This window comes from Aquila chrysaetos, chromosome 26 (genome assembly GCF_900496995.4).
Source record: "Aquila chrysaetos chrysaetos chromosome 26, bAquChr1.4, whole genome shotgun sequence".
Classification (NCBI taxonomy): Eukaryota; Metazoa; Chordata; class Aves; order Accipitriformes; family Accipitridae; genus Aquila; species Aquila chrysaetos.
In genome coordinates this window covers 8261257-8288477 of record NC_044029.1, presented here as the reverse complement: position 1 = coordinate 8288477, position 27221 = coordinate 8261257, and the positions used below count along the sequence as shown (strand labels likewise).

Here is a 27221-nt window from a genome sequence, read left to right as displayed (position 1 = left end):
TTAGTTTAAAGAAATATAGTAGCTAAGCAGTATAGAGCAGAACTGAGTACTGGTAAGGGATTTTCTCTCTGTGTACTAAATTACATATTTATTTCTTCTTTAGGTAACATTTATGGAGTAGTTTCTTGCCATGCTTCAGATTACTTGGCAGAGTTGGCTTCTGAATATAATGAAGATCCAGAACAATTTAAAAAAAGGGTATTCTCTATTTAAACAATATTTATAGTGAACAAAATTCTATGAAGTAATCTAGATAACTTACACTTGCTTTGTTGGCCTCCTAAGGAGACCTATAGATGTGTTCACTTTTGTTTCTGTCAGACTATCCATTAGTTATTAAGATGAGTTTGTATGTGCTGTTCTTTAGAACTGGGACATCAGTTGTAATACACCATGTGTATAAGTTTTAAAATTTGGAATAAATTCTCTGTATCAGTAGTTGAGATGCTGAGCACAAAAATCAGAATTAAACAAAACCGAATAATCCTTTTTTGTTAATTATTTGCAGAATATTATCTCAATAGAATGATAACAGTTTTAAACTTCTCTAATCTTACGCTTTTTATGATGATCAGGAGGATGTGCTACTGTTAATCTTGCTCCTAATATATTCCATTATTTTATAGAAAATGGAAACATAATAATTGCTGTAACTTTCAAAGACAAATCAAGAGTTATGAACCTGGTTTCTTTTATATTTTCATAGGATTTGACAGAATAACTTGCTGAAGTTCGTAGAAAAACGTAAACCTGTATTTAATTTAATCACTTTTAATTTGTCACCTGGCTTTTATTAGTGAGCACTTTTGCAAACGTGATTTTTTGTTCGCAGAAGACCATTGTTTAGAACAGCACAATTACTTTATGTGACTTCAGCTGCATTACAAATATTAATATATGCCCCAAGCATGTGATGAACAGATGATAAATGAGCTGGAATATATTACTTCTTGCCAATAAAGAACAATGAAAGAAATACAGCAATCTTCGTGCCCATAGCATTATTTTTAAATAGACTTCTTAAAAATTTACTTTGTAACTAGTTCTTTCCCTATGTGCATAATAGTATTGATGCATAAATATAGTGCTTAGTTCCACAGTAAAACAAATCCTAAATGCAAAACATCTATTTTCCAAGTCAAAATGTAAAATATGTTAAAAAACCACACAGAAATATTATGTATTTTGGGAAGTACTCCAATATTTATTACTCTAGAAGACAATATTTTGACTGATATGTTTGCATTATTCAATGTCTAAGGATTCCAGTCGGTAAGTTTCATATTATTGTACTTGTCATGTGATGAAAAGCTTATCCTTGTTCTAGAAGATTTTTTAAAATGTTCTGCTTTTAAATTTTGTTTCTTGTTTCTTAATGACAATATTAAACTATATTAGGTACTACTTGAAATTGAAAATGAAGACTTGCAGATTGCTACAACACCTAGTTATAATTGTCAGTCCACTAGTGATGAAGTGGTCACTGATGACCATTTTGCTACAGGTAAGCAAATGCATTAGTCATTTGGTTGAGTTGATCTGTAGTGTCATTTCACTGTTTTCTGCTTTTCTGTTTTCATGAGTATCATGACATTCTTTGTAAAAAATTACACGTTACAGTATGCAATAGATTTTGATACCTCATGAATTGGACATGAGCAAATGCCTGTGCTTTTATCGCATTTCAGGATCACAAAATTATCCTAGTCTTTAATGTCTTAATAGAAAATTCTTTCAAAAAATACTACCCAAAAATGATTGAAATTATTATGAATACAAATGGAAGCCAGATTGGAGGCACTAAGCAGGTTGTACTTTGGCCACTTCTTTTATTTTTTTTTTATGGTCACATTGGCTGGGAACGTTTCCCTTCGCCGTGGCCTTTGCATGTTGTGGGGTGGAGTGCATCAGTTATAAAACCCCTGCTGATAGCCACAGAAGACATTCATCCTGAAGCCAAAGTGTAATCCTGAAATACACGTTGGTAGAATAAGCATGATTGTAGCAGAGTCAGTAAGTGTGCATCATGATAATAACATTTCTGATAGAAAAGACTTGCATTGTAGTTCTGATTTCCTTGGGGATATATGTTGCTGGCTGTATCAGCATAGAATCCTTTTCTTGTCAGTACTTTAAGACTGTTTAATATCGCCCAATGCTTATTAGGAAATTAAATAAAAGGTTTGCTTCGTTGATTACAAATTTGTAGCTGATGTTGAAATGAGCGTAAAGCTTACTCATCATGAAGTAGAAGAAAAGTGTAGACAAGAATTTGAGCAGTGGGAAAAAAGACAAAAGGAGCTTGAAGATGAGAAGAGGAAAAAGTGGAAAGCTGAGAAGGAAGCACAGGAAAAACAAAATGAAGAGGAGCATGCAAGAAGGATGCAGCGCCTGGAGGAATTTGAGGCTGAAAGAATAGAGTTAGAGCTTCTTCATAAGGTAATTAATGATATTGAAGCCAATCTGTTCCCATCTAGACTATCTGAATTCAAGATCTAATGTGAAAAAGAGAGTACTATCCCAAACTGTATGACTGTCCTAAACTCTTGTCTACTTGTGGTACCAAAGTGAGATGTAAGACATATTTAAGTATGATCCACTGGGTTTTATGCATTTACCGCTTTGATCAACAGTGAATGAATTTGCTATGCTAAATGTTAAATTATTCTCTAGGCTTTGCCTTTACTAAGTTTTTATATTATGACACCAGCCAAAGTACTGGAAATGAGAGTTGTGCTAAATCTCTCACAAATGAAAAATGGTCACTGTGCCTTAACAGAAAATACTTACTTACTTTGGACCTCATACCCCAATTTCACATTAGATGAAAAATCATAGGTGAAGTAACCTGGACCAAAATCATTCAGTTCAGAAATGCTGGTGCTGTGCTTCATCTAGGTAAAAGTTACGATGCTCCCTTTTCTTGTCTGTATCTGGGAAACTGAGTCAGGCTTCATCTACTGAGTTCTGCCACAACAGAACATGACTCCACATGTTGACTGGTTGCATTCTCAGAGTATTTAGTCAAGTTTTGCTATAGCGTGTGGTGCTACTGAAGGGAAACATTTGATAGCTCTCCACAAAAGAGCATAAGAATGTGAGGAAACGTAACCCTTAGACATTATACTTGTGGGGTCACAATATTTTATTATTTAGCCTAAATATTTGTGTTTTGAGAGACGCATTAACACTGCATTTTCAGTTAACTGATTTGTAGCTTTCTGAAGAGGTGGGCATCTTGGTCCCAGCGCGGTAATTCAAATCACCAAAATTAAGGAAGGGCTTAGTGAGTGAAAAGACCTTTGATCTCTGAAGGCCAGTTCAGTGTCTGATATAGCTACCTTTTCAACAGGCCACAAAATTGATTAGGCTTCCTCTGCAATTTGATGTCATGAATCATTTTTGGATGTAGAATGGCTTGCTTTCTCTAGGCAAGGTGGGGCATGTCCCCATTTAGACACTTTGGTAGTGCTGTCGCTAGTGCACTCTTTTTGGAGGTGAGAGTTGGAGACTAACTTCCCCGTTCCAGAAGGATCTAGCCGTCTAGTCTCCTATTGTCTGAATAGCATGCTTCTGAGCATGCGTGCAAAAGAGTGCTTAGGCACCTGGGAGACTGTATGCTCCAAATTGTTTATACTAGTTCCTTCATAGTCTCCTGCATATCTGATTTGGCTGATACTGATTTATCTTAGTTCCACCAGGAGTTATGTGGTTCTGGATCACCCCCTGTTTTTTAGGTACTTACTGTCTGCTAATTGTCAGTCAGATGTAATTCCAGATAATTTGGATATTATTTTTTTCTGATTGAGAATATGTTGGGCAAGGAGGGAAATACTATTTATTTGCAAATATTGAGAAAATAGACTTGAACTTTTATTTTCCATTGAGAAACAATTTAAGTGAAAAAATATTCTTTAGCTTTACTGAACAAAATTCCTGTTTGAAAGATTTTAAGATTATCAGTAACATAGCAGTGCAATTAAAGAGGGACTGTTAGTGCTACTTTCAGAGTGTTTGTTTCTGTTATGTTTCTATTGTCTACCTGTACTTTGAATGGTTGTTTCATAAGTGTAGTTTTCATCTTCAATAGTACTACAGAATTTGGAGAGGGAGGTGGCAGTCGTTTGGGTCAGTACCAAGATGCTGACTCTCTGAAGGTATGCATCTTTCAGTACATGACCAAATCTGCATTACCAATGCAAGTGTCCACTTGTTTATTTTGATCCTCACACAGGTGAGTTTCTCATTTTGATTCAGGCATTGGCAAAAGTGGACTGCTGGAAAGTCAAGAGGATGGGGGAGGTTGGAGAGAGCATGTTTTGTGATGTTCCAGGTTTTGTACAATATTCACTTAGGTTAATTTGTTGTGCAGAAACACCAAACTGCAATAGAAGATCAGTTACAGAAAGAAAAGAAAGCTTGGAGAGACAAAATGATGCAACATGAGGTAAGGTTGTATGGTGAGCTTTTGTCAAAAGACTGCGAGGTTACTATCATATATTTGAGAATAAATGTTATTCTGAAACAGTTAATACACCAGATTCTGTTTATTAATGATAAATATGTGCCAAGACCTGCCCTATTTTAAAAGTGGTTGAAGTCTATCCTAATTGTTTTGGCCTAGGAATTGATCATGAAGTTGCAGTTGCAAATGGAAGAGGAGAAAAAGGCCTTGGAAGAGCAGAAAGCAAAAGAAAGACAACACCTGGCAGAACAACAGAATACAGCAGCTGTGAAAATCCAAGCTAGATTTAGATCATTTCTAGTCCATAAAAAATATGGTCCCATCTTAAAAGAATGGAAAGATGAAATAAAAAAGAAGCAGAAAATACTAGAAGAAATAGAGAGAGAAATGAAAGAAAGAGAGGAAAAAATGAAGAGGCGAATGGAAGAAAATAGGCAAAAGAAAGAAAAGGAAAAAAAGATACAAGAAGAACTTGAAAGACAGGAATATTTGGAACGGGTGAGGAGGCGTGAGGAATATGAGAAAAAGAAAGAAGGCCTGAGACTTGAAAGAGAAAAACAGCTGGAAATAAGAAGAGAAGAACAGAGAAAACTAGGAGAAAAAAAAGCAAAAGCTGTAACGAGTGAAAGTGGAGAAAACAACAAAAAAAACATAAAAAAGGATAAGCAGACAGAAAATACAAAAGTAATAAGAGAACAGAAGAAGGAACTAAATAAGCAAGCAGAGGAACAAAAAGAAAAACAGACTGAAATGATGGATGAAACAAATAATTGGATAATTCCACCAGAAAGAAATTTGACACCAACACCAAATATGCTAGGCTCTGAGAAGAAGGAATACTCTTCTCAAGTAAATAATGAGAACATATACATGAATTCAGTAACACATGTAGAAGAAAATTACTCACAAACTAGAGATCTTAATAAAGCTCCAAATAGTCATACTTCAAAGGATGAATCTGTTAATTTTGGAGCTAATGACATGGTAGAAAATAAGGCAAACAATATATGCAGCAGTCCACTAAATGTCCAGCCAAATGCTAGTAATAGAGAAGTCACAGATCAGTTTTCTCAGTCTGAAACAATGAAGAAAACTGTGTTTCTAATGAAAGATGCTAATGAGGAACTCAGAGAAACCTGGGAGAACCAGAGAATCCAAGATACAGCTGAGTGTTCCAGTAGCCTAATTCTTCCTGATGATATTGAAAAGAAGAGAATAAACTGGATGAACACATGTAAATCTTGGTCTAAAATATATGAAGAAAACCATAGAAAGCAAGCAACTATAAAAAAACGACCAAGGAAAAGTTCAGTTAGCAAGATGCCTCCATTAAGTACACAAAAGATAATTCATAGTGGCCCTTGGAGTACTCTGCAGCAGGTAACTCTACAGAAGATTTAGAATGAAATGGGAAGCCATACCATCACTTTTTTTTTTTTTTTTTTTTTTTTTTTTTTGGTATGTTGGCAGAATGCTGTTTTGGAACAGGAGGAGATCATCGTTGAGCAGGATATAGATCTCAGTAAGAGTTCCTCTGCACAAGTTCAGAATAAGGGCAATGAGAATGACTTTTGAATTCCTGTGAGCATTGTGGAGCAGACTGGTGTGGTATTAGTCTTCAGATAATTGATAGTATCTTAAGCCTGTAAAAGGCAGGAGCTTCTAGCTCCTATTTTCTGCTAAATTAATGTGGTTTTGCCTTTGTATGAGGGTCCATGTTTCAGCTCCTGCTCATCTAGCCCCTTCAGAGTTTTGAGAAGACTAGGCTCTTCCAGAAGCAAGACATTGCTGATCGGCTTATAGATGGTGTTTTGCCATAAAGAATGTCTCTTGGTTCCCAGGACTTGCTTTTCTTACCACTTCCTAACTTATCACTGTATGCTTGCTCTGTGCTCTTGTTTTGGTATCCTCTCTGAGATGACATACTTGACTACATACACTTTTTAGTCTGAATTATTTTTGTCTGTTCTTGTGTACTTACTCATTCTTTATGATAGTGTGATGGGAAACAATTCACACTATTAATTGCTTAGCAAAGCATCGGTTTTATTTATTTTAAGGTGGATGTTAAAATCAAACAGACTGTTTTCGTAATAACTTCTCCCATTTAACAGAGCAAACCCATCATTGCCATCCTTTTCTATATGAAAGGATTAACATTAGTTGCTTGCATTTTCTAAAGTGTTAGTATAATGTAGTTTTGGTCTCTCTTACTTTTTAAAGAAAATAACCATAATGTGACATTGTACAATGAATGTTCAATATACAAACAATTGATTTTATTTATCAATAAATGCATGTAGGTCACAACACTTACACTCGAAGACTTGCCAGCTTGTAGCCTCTCAACGTTATCCAAGTGTTCAAATCTTCAAGTTTTGACTCTGAGGCGCTGTGGACTAGTTGCACTGGAAGGACTAAGTAACTGCAAAGACCTGAAGTATATCAATGTGGAGGTACTAAGCGTATTTGACTCTTTATTATAACCTGGGGAGAACTGCCAGTTTTACTGCTTAGGTGGTTATGCAGTTGCGTCCACCTGAATATATAACTTTTAGTGCCTTAAGAGTATAGGAATATCAACAAAATACTCCTATATGTGAACAAAGTTATACCAGCAGATTTGCATTGCATATAACAATTTCCATTGTACTAAAGCAACATCCTGCAAATTAATCAAGCTATACTAAGAAAAGTGCAGGATAGTATCAGTCTAGGATTAGTGTTAGCATGGCACGGTGATAGATCTTCATTACTTCAGGCTTTCTGATTCATGAGTGGGCAGATGCTGTTCACCATAGCAGGTGCTCAGCTTAAGCAGGAATAGGTAGAAGGAGGACTCCTTTGCCATACACACCTTGAATATGAGTTAAAATTACTCGCATATATGCTCAAGGAACAGTATAGTGAGTTACACTAGAGGCATACTGTCTAGGTACTTGCTACTGCGCAGTGTCTTACATGGCCTTGTAAGTTTAATGACTAAAGAAAATGTTTTGCTCTGTGATGCATCTTAGTTCCAGAACTTGATGATTTACATGAAACAACTCTGTTCACATTTTTTTTATTTCGTGTGTTTTAACAACACCAATTCACAAGAAAGTTAATATGCCCTTATTATTCATAGAAATCTTGAATGTTTCTGCTTGCCCAGTAACTGGTGTTCTTTCCAAAGTATGGGGCTTTTGTTGGTTTTGGTATTTTTAATTAAATGCGGAGAAGAGAGCTGATAATAACTATAGTTAAAGGAGTGTTGTCTGTCTGGTACTTAGAACTTTGCAATAGGGCAGGTTCAAATACCTGTGTCCTTTTCTCAGTTTTCTTATCTATTCAGAATGTAATTTCTGGGATTTGATAATTTTGGGTACCTCAAAATACAAGAGCAAAGTATTAGTATAAGGTTGTAATATATATCTAAGTTGCCAGTCTTACTAAGATTAGTATTTATATATAATTTTTTTTAGATCAAATACTGTCTCTTACAGAACAGTTTTGGTTTTGTGGTTTTTTTATTTTAAAATGTTAGGCTTTAAATAAGATACAGGATTGCCTCACTGGGATATGTCAGGATACTTAGTTAAGGAGAAGACTCTTAGATATACTTTTAAGTATGCTTTATTAATAACTTAATAATTATATATATTGTTAATAATAATACTTTATACTTTTGCTGTGCCAGCTAATGTGGCTAACCTTAATGAAGAAACAGCCTCTTTTGTGACAGTTGAAACAGCCCAATATTGTTTCATGGGTATTTCTCACATAGCTAAAGCAGCTGCCTCTGTTTCTGTTGGGCATTCATTTCTGCTTGATATTGCCCCTCATTTCTGTTGATACAAAAGCTAACATTTAAGCTGTATCTGTTCCTTGCTTTAACTTACTGGTACAACTGAAGGGGCTGTCCAAGGGCAGGAATCAGTGTTACGGCTTCCAAAGGAAACCTCTACACATCTCTGCCTGCAGCTGAAGGTAGCACCTCAATTTAGTCAGCATGTTAATTCTGGAATAGGAATTTGGCTCTTTGGCTTAATCGCTTTGTTACAAAGGCAGGGAATTTAAGTTTTGTTTGTTTGAGCATCTGCAGGTGAAAACCAGAATAAAACAAGGGCAAGGGCAGCAAATAGTGAAATAGAAATCCAAGGAAGCATTATTAAAGTGGCCTGGGGAGGGGGATGTTAAAAGAGCAAGATCTCTTGGGGGAAGAACATTAGCTGAGAACAGTCTTAATATTTGTGACCAAAATACCTCTAAATGCAGATTTTCACTACTAGTAAGTAGGATTCCAGCAAAGTCATAGCTGTCTTCATTAGTGTCTAGTAAATTTGATGGTTTCTATGCAGTTTTTAGTTCAGTCTCCCAGGATTTGGGAAGCTAGGAAAGTGTATATGGAAAAGACCACTCTGTCCTTAAATTACCCTTATGCTTTTTGTTTCAACTTATGCACATTTTCAGAGCCAGAATGAAGCTCGAGATGTATTTTTGTTCTATCGCAGGAGGACACAAAAGGCAGTTTCTGTGACTCATCAATTTATTTTCCTAATGGAAAAAAATAAGAGATGCCATTACTCTTAGCTAGAAGTTTAGGATAAAAAAAAAAGCAATGATGACAATCTACCATATTTTTACACTTAATTCTGCTATTTCACTTTACATGCTATTTAATTTTCTCATTTTCCTTTATTACAGGAAAACAACATTCAGATGATTGACTGTGAAAATCTAGAAAATCTCTGTATTCTGATTCTGAATAAGAACCATCTTTCATCAGTTTGTGGCTTAGATGGCTGCATAAATCTCCAAAATCTTGAACTTTCCTACAATAGAATCACTCGAATTGGTAAGAAAGTTAATGAAAAATTATTCCAATTTGTATAACAATATTTGTGCTGTTTATATTCATAATTTTACTTTCCTTGCATTCAGGGCCAGCCAGCTGCTAAGCCCAAGGAGAATGAGGAAGCAGACTTAGAACAGACCTGCATTCTAAAACATACCCAACTTCACATTTATTTTTAGTATGGCTTAGCTGCTGCCATATATTCCATCTGCCAGGTCATATAACTATTGTCAGCCAAAAAGAACTAAAAATCTTTCTTGAAGGGCCCCTAATATTACCTGCACTAACTCAATTGGGATATGTAAGTAGCCTGAGTTCAGTTTATCTACAGAAACAAAATTAATATAAAGCCTAACCTCGCAATTGCAGAGAATTCCAGTGTGTTCCTGACTGACACAGTAAGTAGTTACATAGAAATTGTATTGTCTGTCTGAGTCTGTGAACCATGCTAACACTGGACCATGGCCTCTCTTTCTACTAAAATGCTGCCCATTCTGGCTCCAAACTATTGTTCTGTATTTCGCTCCCACTTTGGCTCTTCATTGCTGCTCATTGCCCCAAAGCTGGAAAAAAGAATGAGTCTGAGGTAAAATCGTGTAAATCGTTTAGGCACAGCAGGTGTGCCAACCCCTATTATATTTACGAAGGCAGTTGTATTTGTCAGGTCCAACAATTGGCAGGCAACAGGTGTACCTTTAGCATGCAGTCAACCAGTTAGAATTTACATGCACCCAGACCACTCAATACATGAAATCTTTCTGCCAGAAGACAGCTGTTTTCTGTTGGCCAGCCAGGGATTTTTCATGTAGTGAACAAGTGTTTGCCTCTCTGCTTGAATTGCTGCTGGGACTGTAAAGTGCCTAAGGGGAAGATAACTGTGTGTCAGCTTCTGGCAAGCCAAAAATACTGCATTGTGAGCCTTGTGTTATGTAGATTTGGCATAGATGTAATCAGGATCCAGGGCATTTTCTACTGACAAAAGGTCAGGAAAGTGTAGTGCAGTGAAAATAACCAAGAGCTTTGCTGTATGTAAGTGGAGAAGCCAGTTTTTTGTTTTTAGAATGATGTATGGAGGGAATACCATTAGTGATCCCTCAAAAGCAACATTAACAGTTGAGAAAAGGTAGTAGTAAATTGCCAGATCATTACTTGAAAGGGAGCTCTCAAGGCTTGAAAGCAGCAAATTTCCTTCAAGAAGGCAGCACAGCAGATAGAACAGACCTAGATTTAACAGCCTCTCTATACTCTAGGGACTTGGGTTTTGGTGCATGGCATACTGTGAAATTTGTAAAGGCCAGCAAAATACAGGTGACTATGTAACTTCAGTATTATAGTCTTAACACAGGTGAATCTTCAGAGATTTGTCCATTGAAATAAAATCTGGTCAAGAAAAAAAATTGCACGTGCTGCAGTTTTGTATAAATTGAAACATGAAACCTGAAAAGGTGATTTTCTGGTTGTATTCTTAGTCTGCGCTAAATCTAAAGATGTTGCTTGGAAAGACTGCAGAGCTGGGAATGGAAAGGAGATAAGAAGATTTTTATTTTAATTTTATTTGTCTTGATTTAGACTTTTAATTTTCTTTAAAGTATGTGGACATACTTTATTTTCCTGCTGGACAATTATTAAGCAGATAGATGAAACACATTCACATAAGACATTTATATAAAGAAATGGTTTCCACTGTTTAAAAAAAAAAAGGAGACTGAAACAGTATGAACATGGATAATGCAATTCTGTGATAAATAACAAGGGCATAGCAAACAGAAATGTGAAAGCTTAAAAAATCTGTAGATTTAGAGTGTTTAACATTGATATTTCTAGTATTTTTTGCTAATATGTGCAAATTTGGCATGTTAGTATTTGTGAACAGAGTTTATAATACCTGGGAACAAAGGTGCTGGAATATCAATGTTTACTGTAAAAGCGTATCAGTATCCTAATGAGGAACAATAAAATAAACTGGTTAAAGAAGCTTCATCTATATCCTTGTGGCCAATAATGCTGGATAAGATTCTTATTCAGATTTATCCCATTTGATAAAAATGTCTGCAAGATTGCTGTAAGAATGACATAGCGTTAGTGGATGACATGTAGGAATGTGGCATCTGTGTGAAATGTAGTATCTTTGTACAGGCCAAGTGGAGTAAAATCCTCTTGTACTTTCTCTTTTGTGCAGTGTGAGTGGGTAAATAAATGTTCACAAAAATCAGCTTGGAATATCTTTCTCCTCTCCAGAATTGCTTTGAGGATGTCTGGTTAAAACAGATGCATAATACAGGATTTATTTCATACAATAACATATTGGTTGTAAGTAGTTGCATAGAATACACAAAAATAGATTTATGGGTTTTAAGAAGTTAATGTATCCCTCCCATCCGTAAATCTTGCAGGATGTCCCTTAGCAATTTTGGAAGCTGCAGTGCTGTGCAATGTTCTCTGTTCATTCAGCTTTAACAAAGTCCGTGGGCTTTTGCTAAGAAGGCTTATTTATGTTTATACTACTTCTGTTTTAATAACTTATTGTAGGAAACTTCAAGTATACTGTGATTTCTTTTTTTTTTTTTTCTCCTCCCATTGAAATATAGCATCAGTAGGGGAAAAATTAGAATTGCCAGAAAACCCTTAAAAATAACAGTAAGAGTATGAGAAATATGTCCCAATTATGCTTTTCCACTTAAGAATGCATGATCACAAATTAATTAATTGTGTCAGTAATACACTGAAGTTCAGCACATATGTTTGTCCTTGGAAAATGAATGCTTTACTTGAAGATTTTCTTACACAAAAAGTAGCATTTTTGCTTAAATCAGAGAATACTCTTTTGTAGAGTGTCTGTATTGCCATAGTATCTTGGCTGAAATCCTGGCAGTGCTGCGAATAGCAATGTATAACCATGGATAATTGTAAATGCTCCTTTGGACCTACTCTTTTTAAGAAAGCACGTAGAGGGTTTTTTTTGTCAGACACCTTTCCGTTTTGGGGGGGGGTTTTAATGTGTTTTTTCATCTTCATGTTCGTTGTCAGCTTTCGCTCCTCTCTTATCATTCATCTTTGTCACACATAGAAGTTACTTCAGGACTGCATTGATAGGTAGGATAGAGTCCCTAGCTAACAGACCCCAGCTGCACTTTGCAAATTGCTAAGAGCTACTTACATAAAGGTTCTCCGCAAACCTTGCTGAAACCATATGTTTTTCAACAGAATGCGTTTTCCCATATACTGCTATAGCTGTTGTTGGTTGCATCATATGCAAAACCGACAGTATCTTCTGGAAATGTGCAGAAGACTTTCATGCTTACTTTTAATTTTGCATGTGTGCAGAAGAAACTAAAATACCATCTGTTTGTATTAGATTATACTCTCTTGTGTATGTTTCTGTTGGACTGCATTTGATAGTTCCAGAATAGATTGTGACCCCATTGTGTGTAGCCTTGGCATGTCTGTTCCGAATGACATTTGATGTAATTAAACAAGACAGATGAGGAGAAGGAGATGTAAAAAAGGTGCTTTGTGTAGCATGTAGAATAGGAAATTTCCAGATCCTGTATTAATTCCTTGCCTTTTCTTACTGTGTGTGCAGTCTCTCCTCTCTGTCCCACTCCAGACTAATTCAGTGCTTTAAAAGCTTCCAGTACTGCTATGCTGATAACTTAAAAGTGGATATTTAAGGACTGCTCTTGTGAGGAAGTCTTGGGAGCTGTTAATTTTAACAGTCTGAAACTAATTTTTTTTTGAGACCACTAGATGGTGCTGGTTCCTTTTTTATTTTATCCAAGCATAAAAGAAAATACAGACCAGGATCTTGCAGTCAGGATAATATCCATGGGCATGTTTGAAATGCTTTCAGAATAATTAAAGGTTTGTATATTTATTTCCTAAAGCACAGTTTTGAAGTTACAGTATGGGACATTTGTTTTAGATTTAGGATGATATCTCTTCAATATCAGGCGATTGTGTTATTTCCACTAGGTGCTTTCCATTTTCGAATTACTATGATTCAGAGGCCTATATTTGATTGGTGTTTTTTTTTTTAAATGTGCTACTAGTTTTGGCATTTAATTTTTTACTTCTGTTTTCTCCTTGTCGTTCATTTTCTTTTTTAAATTCTGCTCTGTATTCTCAATAATCTATGGTGCAAACTGGCCTCTGGTCTCATAATTCAGTTTATTCTCAGAGGACAATCACAAAGACATTCGCCTCTGTAAAGCTCACCCAACTTCCTTTTGGGAACTTGGGAAGTTATGGGTGAGCTAAAGATGAGACAAAGTAAAACCGTGTGAAGAACACATGAAAGAAAAGTAAATTCAGAAATTCCTTATTTTAGATATGTTTTGTAAAGGATGTCCCTTCAAAGGAGTTTTACTACAGATGTACAGAAAAACTGCTTGGACCTGTAGCAAGTCAGACGCGTCAGTGCCATTGTAGAATATCTAGCATGTGTAAGACCGTGGAAAGACAGAGTGATTTTTGCTGTTGTAAGAGGATGATTTGGGAAAAATTCTGTGAAAGAAACAGATGCTGACAGGAAACTTTTCCATCGTGTCTTTTTGGGCTAGAGATGGCACGCATTCTTGCTCTTACACTAGCTGGCAGGAGTAAGTTGAGAGTCTAATGGCTATAGAAATATAGCTTTACACTTAAAGGCACTAAATTTTCTTCATAAATTTCTTCATTAAAAATATTTTGTGACATAATTCTGTAAACAAGATGCTCTTAAATAATAGAGGTGGTGCTGGTCTAAGTTTTAACACAATTTGTTCTCACCTTGCTGATAACTTAAAAAAACCCAAAAAAACCCACCAAACTTTTAAAATTGAAATAATGAAAATTAACTTTTAGACATAAATACTGTTTCCATTCTGAGGGGTGATTTTAAGAGGGTTGTTAGCATTTCACAGAGCCCATAGGTTCTGAGTAGCAGTTAGAAAGTGCTTAAAGCATAGTAAGTAAAGTTTATCACTAAAAGAATGTTCTGCTCCAACAGAAGTGCTAAAGGGGTTATGAACTGTTATTGTTGCTTGGTTAACAGGATCAGAAATTTGTGAACTGTATGCATTCTATAATTGATAGGGTCAAAATACAGTAATTATTTTTTAACCCTTATACAGGACTAATATTGTTACTGTAGATAATATAAATATATTGAAAGTCCAGAGTTTTCTTAGTACTTGAAAACCAACAGACTTTTATTTCATTATGGCTTAATTTAGCTAAAGTCTTTAATTTTCAGGTGGTCTGGAGTCATTGAAAAATCTTCAGCAATTAATTGTGGACCACAATCTGTTAATCAGCACAAAAGGTCTTTGTGAGGCACCTACTCTCATTCACCTAGACTGCTCTTTTAATCATCTCACACAAGTTGAAGGCATTGAGAATTGTGGCCTACTTCAAATTCTGAAGTTGCAAGGCAATAACCTCCTGGAGGTAAAAGCTTTGAATTCAGTAGCTGTTGTGCATACATCTTTCTTAACAGTCATATATTTCACAATGCTGATCATGTGCTCTTTGTTTGCTGTGGGATGTTTCATACTCTTAGGTAGGCTTTTTTTCCCCTATTAGGGGGAGATTTTTCAAAGACACAAATGGCTAGCAGTTATGTATTTTCTTGCTCCTAAGTCCTTTTAAAATTGGCCTCTCAGTAATTCTATTTATCTCCTTTGTTCATAGCATCTAGTCTTCAGTTTGTGTTATGTTATATGATGCAGATTTTTTGTTTAAAATTTAACAAAATATTATTATTGTTACGTATAAGTAATAGTTCAGACTAATTTTAGGTATGCTCATCCTCCAAAAGTTGAAGGTTTTGCTGCAGCATTTAAAGGAGCAAAGTAGTTTGCTAACTGTACACTTAGTCATATTTACTGACAATGATTCTCTTACGAATCCAAGAGAGCAAAACCATTGTCAATACACAGCAAATAACTGCATGAATAAAATAGTAAGACTGTGGCTCTTGGCCTTTGTTGTTGTTGTTGTTAAATTTACATTGACTATTCAGACTAGATAGAAGACAGTAAAAAATACTTACCACCTGATACGTAGAAATTATGTATGACAACTGGTACATGCACAATAAGGAAATGATACATATATCCAAAATGTGGGGTTTGCTTGTATTTAGTAATGATTTATAAAAAGCATCTGGTAAGCATTCCGTTGTTGTTTCTGTAATTTATATTAATTTTAAATAACCATCTCTTTTCTATTTAGCTTCCAAGACTGGAAAATCATGTTCTCCTAAGAGAACTATATTTGGATGACAATAGCATTTCTGCTATGAGAGTGCTTTCTTTGTATTGGTTGCCTTTATTGCAGATTCTTTTGCTGTCTCAAAATAGGTAAGCAAGAAACGTTCTTCCACTTACAAAACTGATACGGAGGAATTTACTAATATAACACTTATCTGAAAAGTATAATTCTCAGTATGGTTAAAATATCACTGTCTTTTCCAGATATTCTTTGAAAATATGTGGTTGACAAGTAGTGACATTGATTACCTTTAGCTAAGAAAATTTGAAACAGCATTAACTATGAAAAGTAATTTTTTTTCTATTAGAAGTTATGTATATATATGCAAATAATTTTTAGCATTGTAGCATTATTAAAACCATGGTGTTTCTTTTTTTTTCTTTCTTTAGCAATTGTTGCTAGAGTATGTCTGTCAAACTTCATATTTCACAGCTAGCTTATTCAAAACAGACTTTGAAGGCTATGTTAAGTGCAACTACTAGAGTTAAAAAGGGCAAATGAGAATGTTGGTTTTTCTTTTACATACATATGTTAATGCTCTCCAAAACAAGCGTATTTGCTTTAATTTTTCACTCGTATGGTTCAGTTTGAAAGGTATACAATGAAGAAGGATCAAGACAAGCAGTATAAAACTAGATCATTCACTCAAGTACGCTGTAATTAGCTTTCTGTTGGTTTTCTAAGCTAATCTGTACATCTGTAGAGTTAGAACAACCAGATATTCAGGAGTCAAAATTTTTATTTCCCCACCCCATTTTTCTCAATTTAAGTTCTGCTAAAAAAATAAGGAAAAATATTATAATTTACAATGTGTTAGTACTAAAATGAATTTTAAATTAGTATAAATTAATTATTTTTCTATACTTTGACCATTTTGCTCTGAACAAGATTGATCTCAGCTAAACAAATAGAATATGCTCTGTTGCACACAATAGACAGAATACACACTCTGAACTGGTCACTTCACTCTTCTGTTACTGAAGAGGAGATGCTTTTAGAGTGTGATTCATCTGCCATTTTTAGCCATTTCCTTTGAGACTAGTCATACCCTACAAGTGCCTGATCATCCTCATTGACTACTAACAGTCAAAATGACCAGCTCATATGTAGGCGTCAACATTTAAACAGATGAATCCCATCCTATATGGCATTTAGTTCAGCAGAGTCAACTGTAGCTGGGAGCCTGTGGGAGAAAAGATCTGTAAGACTGAGTCCATTATAAGGAATGTCCTTCATGGAAAATTATTATTGTTTAATCATATACAACCTATATTTTTATATAACTTTTCAGATTGTTTTTGTGTCATCTCTAATGAAGTAGTATGCATGTAAACTCTTAGACATAAGTGTAACACCTAGCTATATTTACAGAATCGAATCTTCAAGTTGCTGGGCTTTTAGGGGTTTTTTTGTTCTTTTATTAATTTTTCTGGAGTTTGGAGAAAGTGCTTCCTGCCTGTGATTAGCAAGAACATTTTTTTGTTAAGTGTTAGATTCTGAATCATAGGTATTGATTTAATTCATGTTCTTTACTTTTTTCTTTTTTTTTTTTCTTGTCCTGTTCAGCTTTTTGTGGAACACGCAGTAATGTGGCTCTATCTTCTTGTAGTTTCCTCTTCTTCCTCTGGTTTGTTTTTTGTTAACATTAAGGTTAACTATGCTGTGTGTAATAAAAAGTTTGCAATACTGCTTGAAGACCTCATGTGCCTGCTAGGGAGAGAACAAACTTAGGAGCATGGTCTCAGGCGTAGCTTGAATGCAGCCTCTGGATCTAGGTTGTACTGGACTGGCCTTGTAGATGTACCTTATGTCACTCACCTATCCCATGATCTTACAGTTTTTAATGTCGATTGTAGTGCTTATTCTGGTTTTCCAGTGGCCAAGCTGAGATGCAGTGTTTGGTCCACTGAGTTTCTTCTGCTGGACTGGGAGAAAGCACATATTTTTGCATCAGCAAACTTGATGTGCTGAGAATAAACACACCTCCTCCCCAGACAATTCCCTTTCTTTCCTTGATGTATCTGTAGCTTATCTCAAATCTTTGTGGCAAACAGGACAAGATAGCCTTAAATGCATATTAAAAGCCTCAAAATTCCTGGCATTTCAGTAGCCTGCTCTGTTACACTCACTTTATGTACACTTATAAGCAGCTCCATATGTGTGTGCTATAGCATAAGTAACTCGATGTTCTAAAGAAACAGTGAATGTAATGGAGTAAGCTGTTGAAAGAAAAGCTGTTTCTTTACTTTTATCCTACAGCTAGTGCAATTTTGTGAATTTTTTTCAAGGGTGCACTGAGTGCCATTTCCTTTTTACTGATTGCAGGAAGCCCATATAATGGCAATGCTGTGAATCTGTATTCTTTCTAAAAGTGAAGTACTGTGAAAAGAAAATTCTTACACTAATTTACAGGATTTTTTTATTCCTGAGATGCTTTGTCTGTATCATAAACCAGAAATTGCCAAAGATTAAAACTCCAAAAATTAATTTTTTTAAACCTACAATCTAGCAACAAGGAATTATAATATAACAGGTAGTGATTAACTCCTTCAAATATAAAAATGGCAGCTATTTCACCACTACTGCTTTTATTAAGTGTTTTATTGTGGCTTTCACATACAAAGCATATACTTACTTGCTCAATGTGCAATTGACCAAAGCCAATGATGGATATCTTCTTGACTGGGTTACTGCAGAATTGGGACTGTGAAGATCTGTGCTCTATTTTATAGCAGCTGGAGAACGCAACTGCTAAGTTAGTTTAAAAAAGGCACATTTTCTTTTTTTTTTCTGTTGTGGATAAAGATTTAGGTGTAGGAGTGAAAAACCTTGCCCCTGGGACTAAAATTAATACATATTTAATATGTGTTAAGAGTTCATGTGGTATTTATATTTACATGTAATCCCACTTAATTATGTAGCTTACTTGATAATGTCTTTTTCATTTAAAAGTTGCACAGTGAGACACTAAATCAATCTGCTGTTCAGGTAGCCGTTATTCCCCCCACCCCCCCCCCCCCCCCACCCCCAACTTCAAAATAGACAAATCTATCCCTCTTAAAATTTCTGTTTTAATATGGCAAAGTTCTTTTTTTGCTATCTCTCGTTTTTCATTAAGATAACCTAAGTGTGATAGATAAAAAATTAATATTTAAAAAAATGCAGTCATCTGCAAAAATTCCTTTTTTTTAGGAAACTGGTTTGGCCAGAATCAAATTCTTTGTGAACATGTTGCTCCCATGTTTTTGCAACTAGATGCATACTATTCCTAAAAGGCTTATAATAGAAATGCTAAAAAGTCAGCTCGATGCTTTTTTTAGTACGTATTGTGCTCCCTACTTAAATATATATGGTATCTGTATTTTTAACCTAATTTCTCAGATGTAAGAATTGAATTCACTGTCATTGCAAGCCATCACATTTTGAGAATTTGACCACTTTTCCAGAGTCGTCATAATAAATTTAAATGTCATTGGATGTTGAAATAAGTCAGTCATGAAAAAGCTATACTTATGTATAGTGTTTTTCCCCATCCTATCCTTACCAGTCTATATTTTTTTGGATCACTTTCAGTAATTCTTTGCTGGTGATAAGTTTATCTCTGAGTATGTGGCATCATGGGCAAGATAGTAGAAGTACTGTCTACTAGAGTATTCAAGAAACAAGTGGCTAACTGGCAGATTTCCTACATTATATTTGATTACTACTTAGAAATATGGTGAATATTGCAAACTAAAATATTTTTATGTTTAAAGAATGAAAAAGAAATATGGGCTTTACTTAAAGATCTAGATTGATATAAGTTTATTTTAAATTATTTTGCCCTCCTTCCTGCTAACCTCTTGTTAACATCAATGATAATTTTTCTGGCGAAAGGCAGATGCACAGCAGGATTTGGACCATCCCGAGCAGTAACTGCTATTCATGTTCAGAAAAGCAATCTTTATTTTCTCTGATGCATACTTGCAACTATTCTAGTCTGTTAAATCTTGTTTTCTGACATAGAGTTTCTGTGGTTATCTGTGTCCTGTCCTGCTACAGCCTTAAATGGGAGCAGAAAGAGGAAGCTATAGCTTGCTTTTTTGTGAATATCTTTTACTTTTGTGTCTTCTTTGTAATTTATATCTCTCTTATGCCCAGGGCTAATGTGACAAGGTCAAGTAGTATTAAGTTTTCAGTAATGTCCTTTGTCTTTCTGGTTTGAATTTTCTTAGGAAAAAAATTAACAAAGAATGTCAGTAAAGGGAAAGCTATAGAATGACGGGGAAACGTTTTAACTCTCATAATGCCAACGGCAGGCAAGGGTAGTGCAGTAGACAATTTCTAATTCACCACAGCATAGACTGATAAAGATCCAGAGAACTCTGTCATTATAAATAAAAAAATACTGCATTATCTTTTGACCCTTGTGCAAAGTACAATGTTTATTTTCCTGGATATTTCTGAATATGTGAATCTATAATCTGAATCATGGATTTTCAGTCTTCGCAGCCATACTGTTAGCCACTAATATCTATGATGATATTTGTTACAAATATTAAATATATTTATGTACTATTGACTGGTCATGAGAACCTAAAATGCTGATATTTGTAGTACTGTGTACAGATCTACGTGTAAGGCTTAATGCTTTTTAGAGTTAATACTTTCTCATATTTATTTGATTCCATAGAAATCTGTCAGGGAGGTAATAGAACTAAATAGGACTAGAACCAGGACAACTTTACAGTATGGTTTGAGAAAGAAATGGAAGTACAGTGACACATACTCAGTTGGCTTTATATCTGTTTCTCTGAATTCACTATTAAAAAATTATGTTGTCATATAGAAATACTTGTCAACTGAACATGGAAATGATTTTTTTTTTTTTTTTCTGTTTTGCATATGGTCAAATTTTCAGTAAGATTAAAGAATCTACAACCAAAATTTGGTCCAGAATTTTTGTACCAGAGTTAAATCCAGCTCTGTATTTCAGTTGTAATGCCTGAAACACAACACATTCACATAGCAACAAATAAGCATTTTTGGCTCTGACCAGTTGTAAGTTTGTGGGATGAGTAGGTTTCGGTTTTTTGCATGATCCTCTTTCTAACTATAAGAATTCTGATTTATAGCTTTCAAAAGCACTATAACCATCAGAAAATACTGCTTTCTATGAAAGTTAGCAGTCACAAAGTGACCACACACATTGCCATTGGTGTTGCCATTCTCTCATTATGCTTAGGCCTTGCCCTTAGAGGGACGAAACAAGTTACCTAAATGTGTTTTTTTTTTTTTTTGAAAAGATAGTTGATTTAGTATGTGCTTATACATAAACATTCTAGTTTAAGTTGAAGACTGAGGGTTTTTGCATCTTGATTTTAATTTTTCCTCCCTCTTTCATATTTAACATAAAACAAAATAAACTTTTTAATCTGAAAGGTAATATTTGGAAATAGCCTGGCAGCTGATCGAACCATTCAACATTCATTCTTAGTTGCACCAATGCAAGTTTGTAAGTAAAGAAACTTGAATAACACTGGACGCTAATGTTTTAATAGTAGTCATTATACACATCTTACAGTCCAAAATCCTTTGTACAGATGAATGTCAGCTCAGTTTCCTTACATTTACTCTTCAGTACTACAGATAAGAATTTTGTCATGGCTTTACTACTGCTTTGCTGCATTATTGCACAAGAAAAGCTCTGATATGTAGAGAACAGTAATTCCATAAGTGTCTGTATAATAGGCACCTATTTGACACTGTCTTACAGAAGTAGAAAGACAGAGGAAGCACTGAAAATATATTACAGGACAGTGCAGCCTTGACCTGTTCAGAAATAGAACTGTGACAATGATTATGTTAGTTTTAGGATCTAGGAGGTAATGTGCTGAGTGGAGAAGAGAAACAAACTGAAGTTTGAGCAATGAGAAATGAAGGAAGAGGAAAGAAGAAAAGCAGATTTTCTGTCTTCTCCAGAATCAGGGCCTTCTGCTAGTTTCGTCCTAGTTATGGTGCCTAAAGGAAAGCCAGTTGAGTTGTGTAAATTTTACAAGACTTCAGATCCTCTGCACTAAAGGCAAGAAACAGAATGAAATATTTACCACATAAACCAAAACATTAATGAGTAAATATTAAAAACTGAGCTCCTGAGAAGACTAAGAAATGCCTTCAAGTTAAAATTTCAGTAATTAGTTCTAGCACCTTGGATAGCTAAATTGGTATTTTCTTATTTACATAAGTAAATTGTCATAACTATAAAAGATTCTGGTGCCTTTCTGTTATCAAACTTCTGTTTTATCTAATTGAAAAAAACCCTCTTCTGTTTTGTTCTTAGATTAACTGAGCTTGTGCCTTTAAATTCATTTGTATCTTTGGAAAAGCTGGATATCAAAAATAACTGCTTGTCAGGTGAGTTGTATAAAAAACCATAAAACCCTATGCAAACAAGAACTTCTTAATTAAACTATAAACTTATTTGAATTTGATTTGTTCCCATTTATTTATGAGACATTTATACAGAGAACATATAAATATTTTCCAAACATGGATGTTACAGATATTAATTACAACTATACTGTGTGGGTAGCAGAATTGCTTGTAGTACTTCATGATTTTGGTACATTTCACTTTTATGTAAGATTTTATGAGAAATAATATGGTTCTGCATTCAGATTTATATTTTATTTTCTTTCCTATGACAATACAGACCTTAGAGGTGTCATTACATGGTTAAGTGACTGTCATAAACTAAGGGAGTTGTCACTCAGTGGAAATCCTTTTCTCCAAGAAAGGAACTGGAGGTAAGAAAATAAATTAATTTGCTAATTCAAAAAATCAAAATCAGCCAAAAACTATAGGTGTATATACATCTTGCTCATCAATCAAAATCAGCCAAAAACTTGGTGTACATATGTTAGTTAAACAGTAGAAATGAGGTAAGTATGAACGCTACCACAAATTGGAAGAGAATTATAGGAAAATAACAAAATTCAATTCTGTGATCTTTATTTTCTAAGAATTCTAGTTCTAGTTTTGTTTAAACAGAAATCTTGATGTTTGACCTAGTACTTGGAACCTTAATAAGAGGCACTGTGTGCTAAAACTTGACAGTGGTGTCTCTCTATGCTGTTTAACTGTTATCCTAAATGAGTATTTTTCTTTATGACAATTTATTTAGGCAAATGCAGAAAATATAAAGATGATATAAGCCTTCTTTGTGCTGTTTATTTGTAATTGCTTCTTTGTCCACTGATCACAGTGTCTTCTTTTTCAGCATGAATTCTGGTTGTTCCTCTTTACTGACAAGTTTAACTTTCTGACTGAGGTTTTGTATGACCTTTATTACCCTATTTTACATTTCATTAAAACTTTGCACAAAGACATAACCATCCACTCAACCTTTTTCTCCTTCTATTTCATCTGCAGTTTAAATCCTTTTTTTTTTTTTTTTTTCCTCTGGTTATTAATGTTCTTACACTGCTTACTTGCCCTTCTCAGAACTACCAGTTTCTGACTGTCTATCACACAGCTTCTTAGAATATTTCTCTTTCTGCTTTGCTGTCTTTTTTTTTTTTTTCTTATTTACTCCCTTGTATCATTTCATCCATTCACTCCTTATCAGCCTTGCTGCTGTGACAGGTTCACACTGCACATAGCTAGAGAGTGGTGTCTATAATAAATGTTTCAAGGAATCCTTGGCTTAGCATCTTTCAAGGAAAAAAAACTTAGAAGAAAAAGTTGGAATGAACAGTTGATTTTTCCTTAGTAGTTGAAGCTTAGACTTTTTTCTTGTTCTGAGAATTCCTTATCTTTACACCAAAAATTAATAGCTCTTATGATTATGAAAGAGCACAGATGTAAAAATAATGCTGTTCTTTGCCCTCCAGTGATGTATAATACTGAAATAATGACCTGAAAAAAAATTAAAGAGCTGATCCTAGAGACTATTATATGTGTATATATAAAAACTGGATAGGGTAGAAAGGAATCTTGACATATGAAATGAGATGCAGTCACCAGAATCCCTGAAATGAGTACTTGTGATAGGATTGTATTTGTAAGCCATATGAATAAAATTGTATGTGGATAGGTTTTTTGTGTATTTTTTTGTATTTTAGTAGAAGTCTCTCAGTTTCTTGAGAATTCTGTGGTCTGAAACCCTGTATGTGGGCCAATGCCATCAAGACTTAAAGCCGTCTGAGAGAATTACTCAGCAAAAGTACAGTAGTGCTGTTAATTTAATGTGAAGTGTTCTTTCATCTTCCTTACAATTAATACTTTCTAGTCTGCAGACCTACAAGAGCAGAATGGCAAGTTGGAAATGCAATTTTAGATTAGGTGATGTTCCAGAATACATGTGTTGAAATTGTATAGTGTCTTCTAGTGAACTCTTACTATAATTCCATTAAATGTACAAAGAAGCATTTAATCAGTAAGAATTTAAATCATTACCAATTCTTTCAGCTAAGCAAATCAAGTATTTACCTAGGAAAGTGTTGACATAATACAATGTCTAAGGAAATGAGATGAGACACAACAGCTGGACTTTCATTTTGGGTATAATTAAAACAGCTGACTGAGATTTTTTTATTAGAAAAATATGATTTTTTTTTTTAAGCTTAGCAATTTTGAAGAATGACCAACATGGTTCCTTGTATAATTTCAAGTCAGTTAAAGGTGAGGTTTTATACTGCAGTGTTCCACAAGACTGTGTTTAGATAAATTGTGTTCACATTTGCTGTATTAGATTGCCTAGTATAACAGCAGCAAAGTTTGGGGTATGTGTGTTTTGGAGTATGTGTCGTATTAAGAGAAGAAACAAAAACAAAACCACCCTTACGTATATATCTTCCATTAGAAGATTTTTTTACAAATTTCTGATTAGTATTCCAGTGGAAAAAAAAAACTGTTTGAAACTTTTAGTTGGAAATGTTTGAGTAGTTTAAAAGATAGCTGTACAAATATATTCTTGGTTGGTTTGTTTTTTAATGAACAGACTTATCTGCACTCCCATGGTTCCCACAGGTAATTCTGTGAATAAAATTCAGTGACTGTGACAACATTTTAAATTCCCATTTGCATTGTTTTAATTCCCACTATTTTACAGAACTAACTGTTATTTCACTTGTAACCTGGAGGGGAAAAGCTTTCTGAATTCCAATTTAACTATAAGAACTGACACTTTAGATTGCTTGACCCAATAGAGCTTTTATGATTAGACAAGAGATTCATTTGTCTAAAGGATTTAAAGTATGGGATACTATAAAATATGGATTTGCTGAATACAGCATTGACCATAACTTCAGGCAATATGTTCCAGTGAACTTTACATAACCCCTTGATACCAACAAAGGAATTAGTTGTAAAATTTCCCAATCGGTTTTGTACTTTCATGTCCAGCCAGCGATAACACCAACAAAAGTGAAGTAGTAAGAAATTGCTTTTTAAAAATTAAACCCTGGGATCAGTCTGAGCACTCCTAGGGGACTGTGTTTCAATGCTGTAATGATTAATAGAGCCTCTTAAGTGACAGAATATTCACCAGGAAGTTTTCACTAAATGAAATATTGACTCAGCCCTTCACCAGGAGAAACCCAGCTGGAAAAACTAGTATTGAGATCCCATAGCTCTAAGACACAATACTTCCAGCATCAATCAGCTTTGATATGGCACTTTTTTGTTGTATCACTGTTCAGCATCAGCTTTGGTAATTCCTGTCTATGTGTTCAGGGATTGTCTATCTAAACCCATCGTTTTATTCCAAATGTATTTCAGACAGTGTTACTCTTACATTAATGGGCAGTAGAGAAGGAAAGTTTTATATTTGCAAAAACCTAATATTCTATTCTGTTGAGCTGTATTTTGGGATATTCTAACTCAGTCATAGAAACTTTCTCTGATTTTAAACTTGGTGTGTGTTGTCTGAGCTTGAGTAATAGTCCTTTACCTTCACAGGGGATAGCCAGGGACTTCTAAAATTTTGAAAACAGTATTATCTTTTTGAATAATAAGGGGACTTACAGCCTACAATAAGTATTCTTTCAAGAGTTCCTTAAGTGTTACTTAAAACTAACTTAGTGAAAATATTGAATGTTGATGTATTGATTTGAATAATTTTGCAGTCTTGAAACTTTCAGCAAATTTGGTCTGGTATAAGAAATATGTGAAACAAGGTTGCAGTACTAGTTTATATTTCACAGTAACCTAAAAGAGAGAGCACTGATGATACCATTTTTTTAAAATTGGTAGATAAGTTTCTCACACATATTTTTTTCCTACATCAGTGGCCACAACTGTCCTTTTCATAGCAAGGATATGTCATCTCTACTGTCATCCCTTTCACTGACCCAAATTCAATATTTCAAAAGTGGATTTTTTTCCTGTCAGTCATACTGAATATCATATTGCTCTACGTGGTATATGCAAATTGTAAAGGGAGTGAGACTTACAATGTTTAGTATTCTGTGCAGTTTTTAAATCTAAACCTTTCAATGTGTCATAAAATCAGTGCTGTATCTTAATCCTATGACTTAGTTTGCTGTGTTGCCTCAAATCAAATGCATTACAGGTGCCTATGCACAAGTGTGTAAAATTTTCCTGTTATTGTTTAAGGAGGTAAAACACTAGCTCTAATGAATTGAGAATGTTGCCATTGACCTCCTTGGGGTCAGTATTTCAGTGGCTGTCTTCATACCAACAAAGTATTAAGAAATCTTGCTAAGTTCTGTGGTTTATTAAGAATAAAGTTTTAGTTAATATATTAACACATGAAGTAAGGGAAAATATATACAAATACTTAGAGAACTATTACCATGTTCTCTTTTGTTACATGAATAAAATGGGAGTTTTGGCATTAGGATTTTTTCATAAAGCTAATTATGACTTTTTCTTTTCTCAGGCCTTCCTTGTGTAAGGTCCTCCCTAGTTTACAGTTTCTTGATGGTGAAATCTTAAACTATCATGCTTTACCCACAATTGAAAGAATCACAGGATCAAAATCAAGAACTTTTCTGGAATTTTGTCAAGTTCAAATTGAAGAAAATGTTCTACTGAAAAAAAAGGCTGCTGAACTGTGGTATGTATTTATGTGAATATAAACTGTGTTCAGAAATATGTTTTCATGTATTATTAGTGTAGTTCTTGGTGTCTTATGAATTTTACTTAGCTTTTTGCCTGGAAATGTATTATGTTAAGAAAGAGATTAGACTTCAGTTAGTCATTGGCTTCAGTGCAGAGTGTTTCAGACAGATACTTGAATATGTGGGCCTTGACTTTGTTTAAGTTTGAGAAAGCAGGTGGTTCAAAACCTTCACTTAGTAGTAGTTGAATGAATTCATACACACAAGATAGTACAGTGATATGCAGGAATAGTAGCTTAAATCCTGAAAGTGGTATAATCATACTAACATGACTTCCAGCTTTAGCTTAATCAAACCTAGTTTGGCTGTTGGTGCAATGGGCTCTATTTTTTTCCTGCATTTGTTTTCCATGTCTGTATTATTCATGTTCTAAATGATTGCAAAAGATTTGACCTCTTTTCTCTTAAAGTAGTGGATCAGGTGACTCTGTTTACAGGTCTTTGATTTTGTCTTACTCGCCATGGTAATAATGATAAAGGTAGTGAGTTGTCCAGTGACTTCAGCTTAGACAGTGCAAGTGGTAATTTATCATTTATACCTGGTA

General features: G+C 34.6%; 1 protein-coding gene across 9 annotated transcripts in view; it reads left to right on the top strand.

The window, feature by feature from the left end:
* The window catches only part of LRRIQ1 (leucine rich repeats and IQ motif containing 1), a 114582-nt gene that overhangs the window by 3352 nt on the left and 84009 nt on the right, over positions 1-27221 (top strand). For 8 of the 9 annotated variants that reach the window (XR_005931489.1, XM_030003092.2, XM_030003090.1 and 5 more), the window contains exons 4-15: positions 104-198; positions 1399-1504; positions 2210-2439; positions 4373-4447; positions 4625-5845; positions 6769-6921; positions 9152-9302; positions 14536-14729; positions 15516-15643; positions 21874-21947; positions 22246-22339; positions 26437-26613. Coding sequence is in view for 8 of the 9 variants with exons in the window: in XM_030003092.2 (XP_029858952.1) it covers positions 104-198; positions 1399-1504; positions 2210-2439; positions 4373-4447; positions 4625-5845; positions 6769-6921; positions 9152-9302; positions 14536-14729; positions 15516-15643; positions 21874-21947; positions 22246-22339; positions 26437-26613 (2698 nt within the window). In the remaining variant the exon portion in view is untranslated. The remainder of the gene's footprint in view (positions 1-103; positions 199-1398; positions 1505-2209; positions 2440-4372; positions 4448-4624; positions 5846-6768; positions 6922-9151; positions 9303-14535; positions 14730-15515; positions 15644-21873; positions 21948-22245; positions 22340-26436; positions 26614-27221) is intronic. The other variant, XM_041120548.1, reaches the window with a different exon arrangement.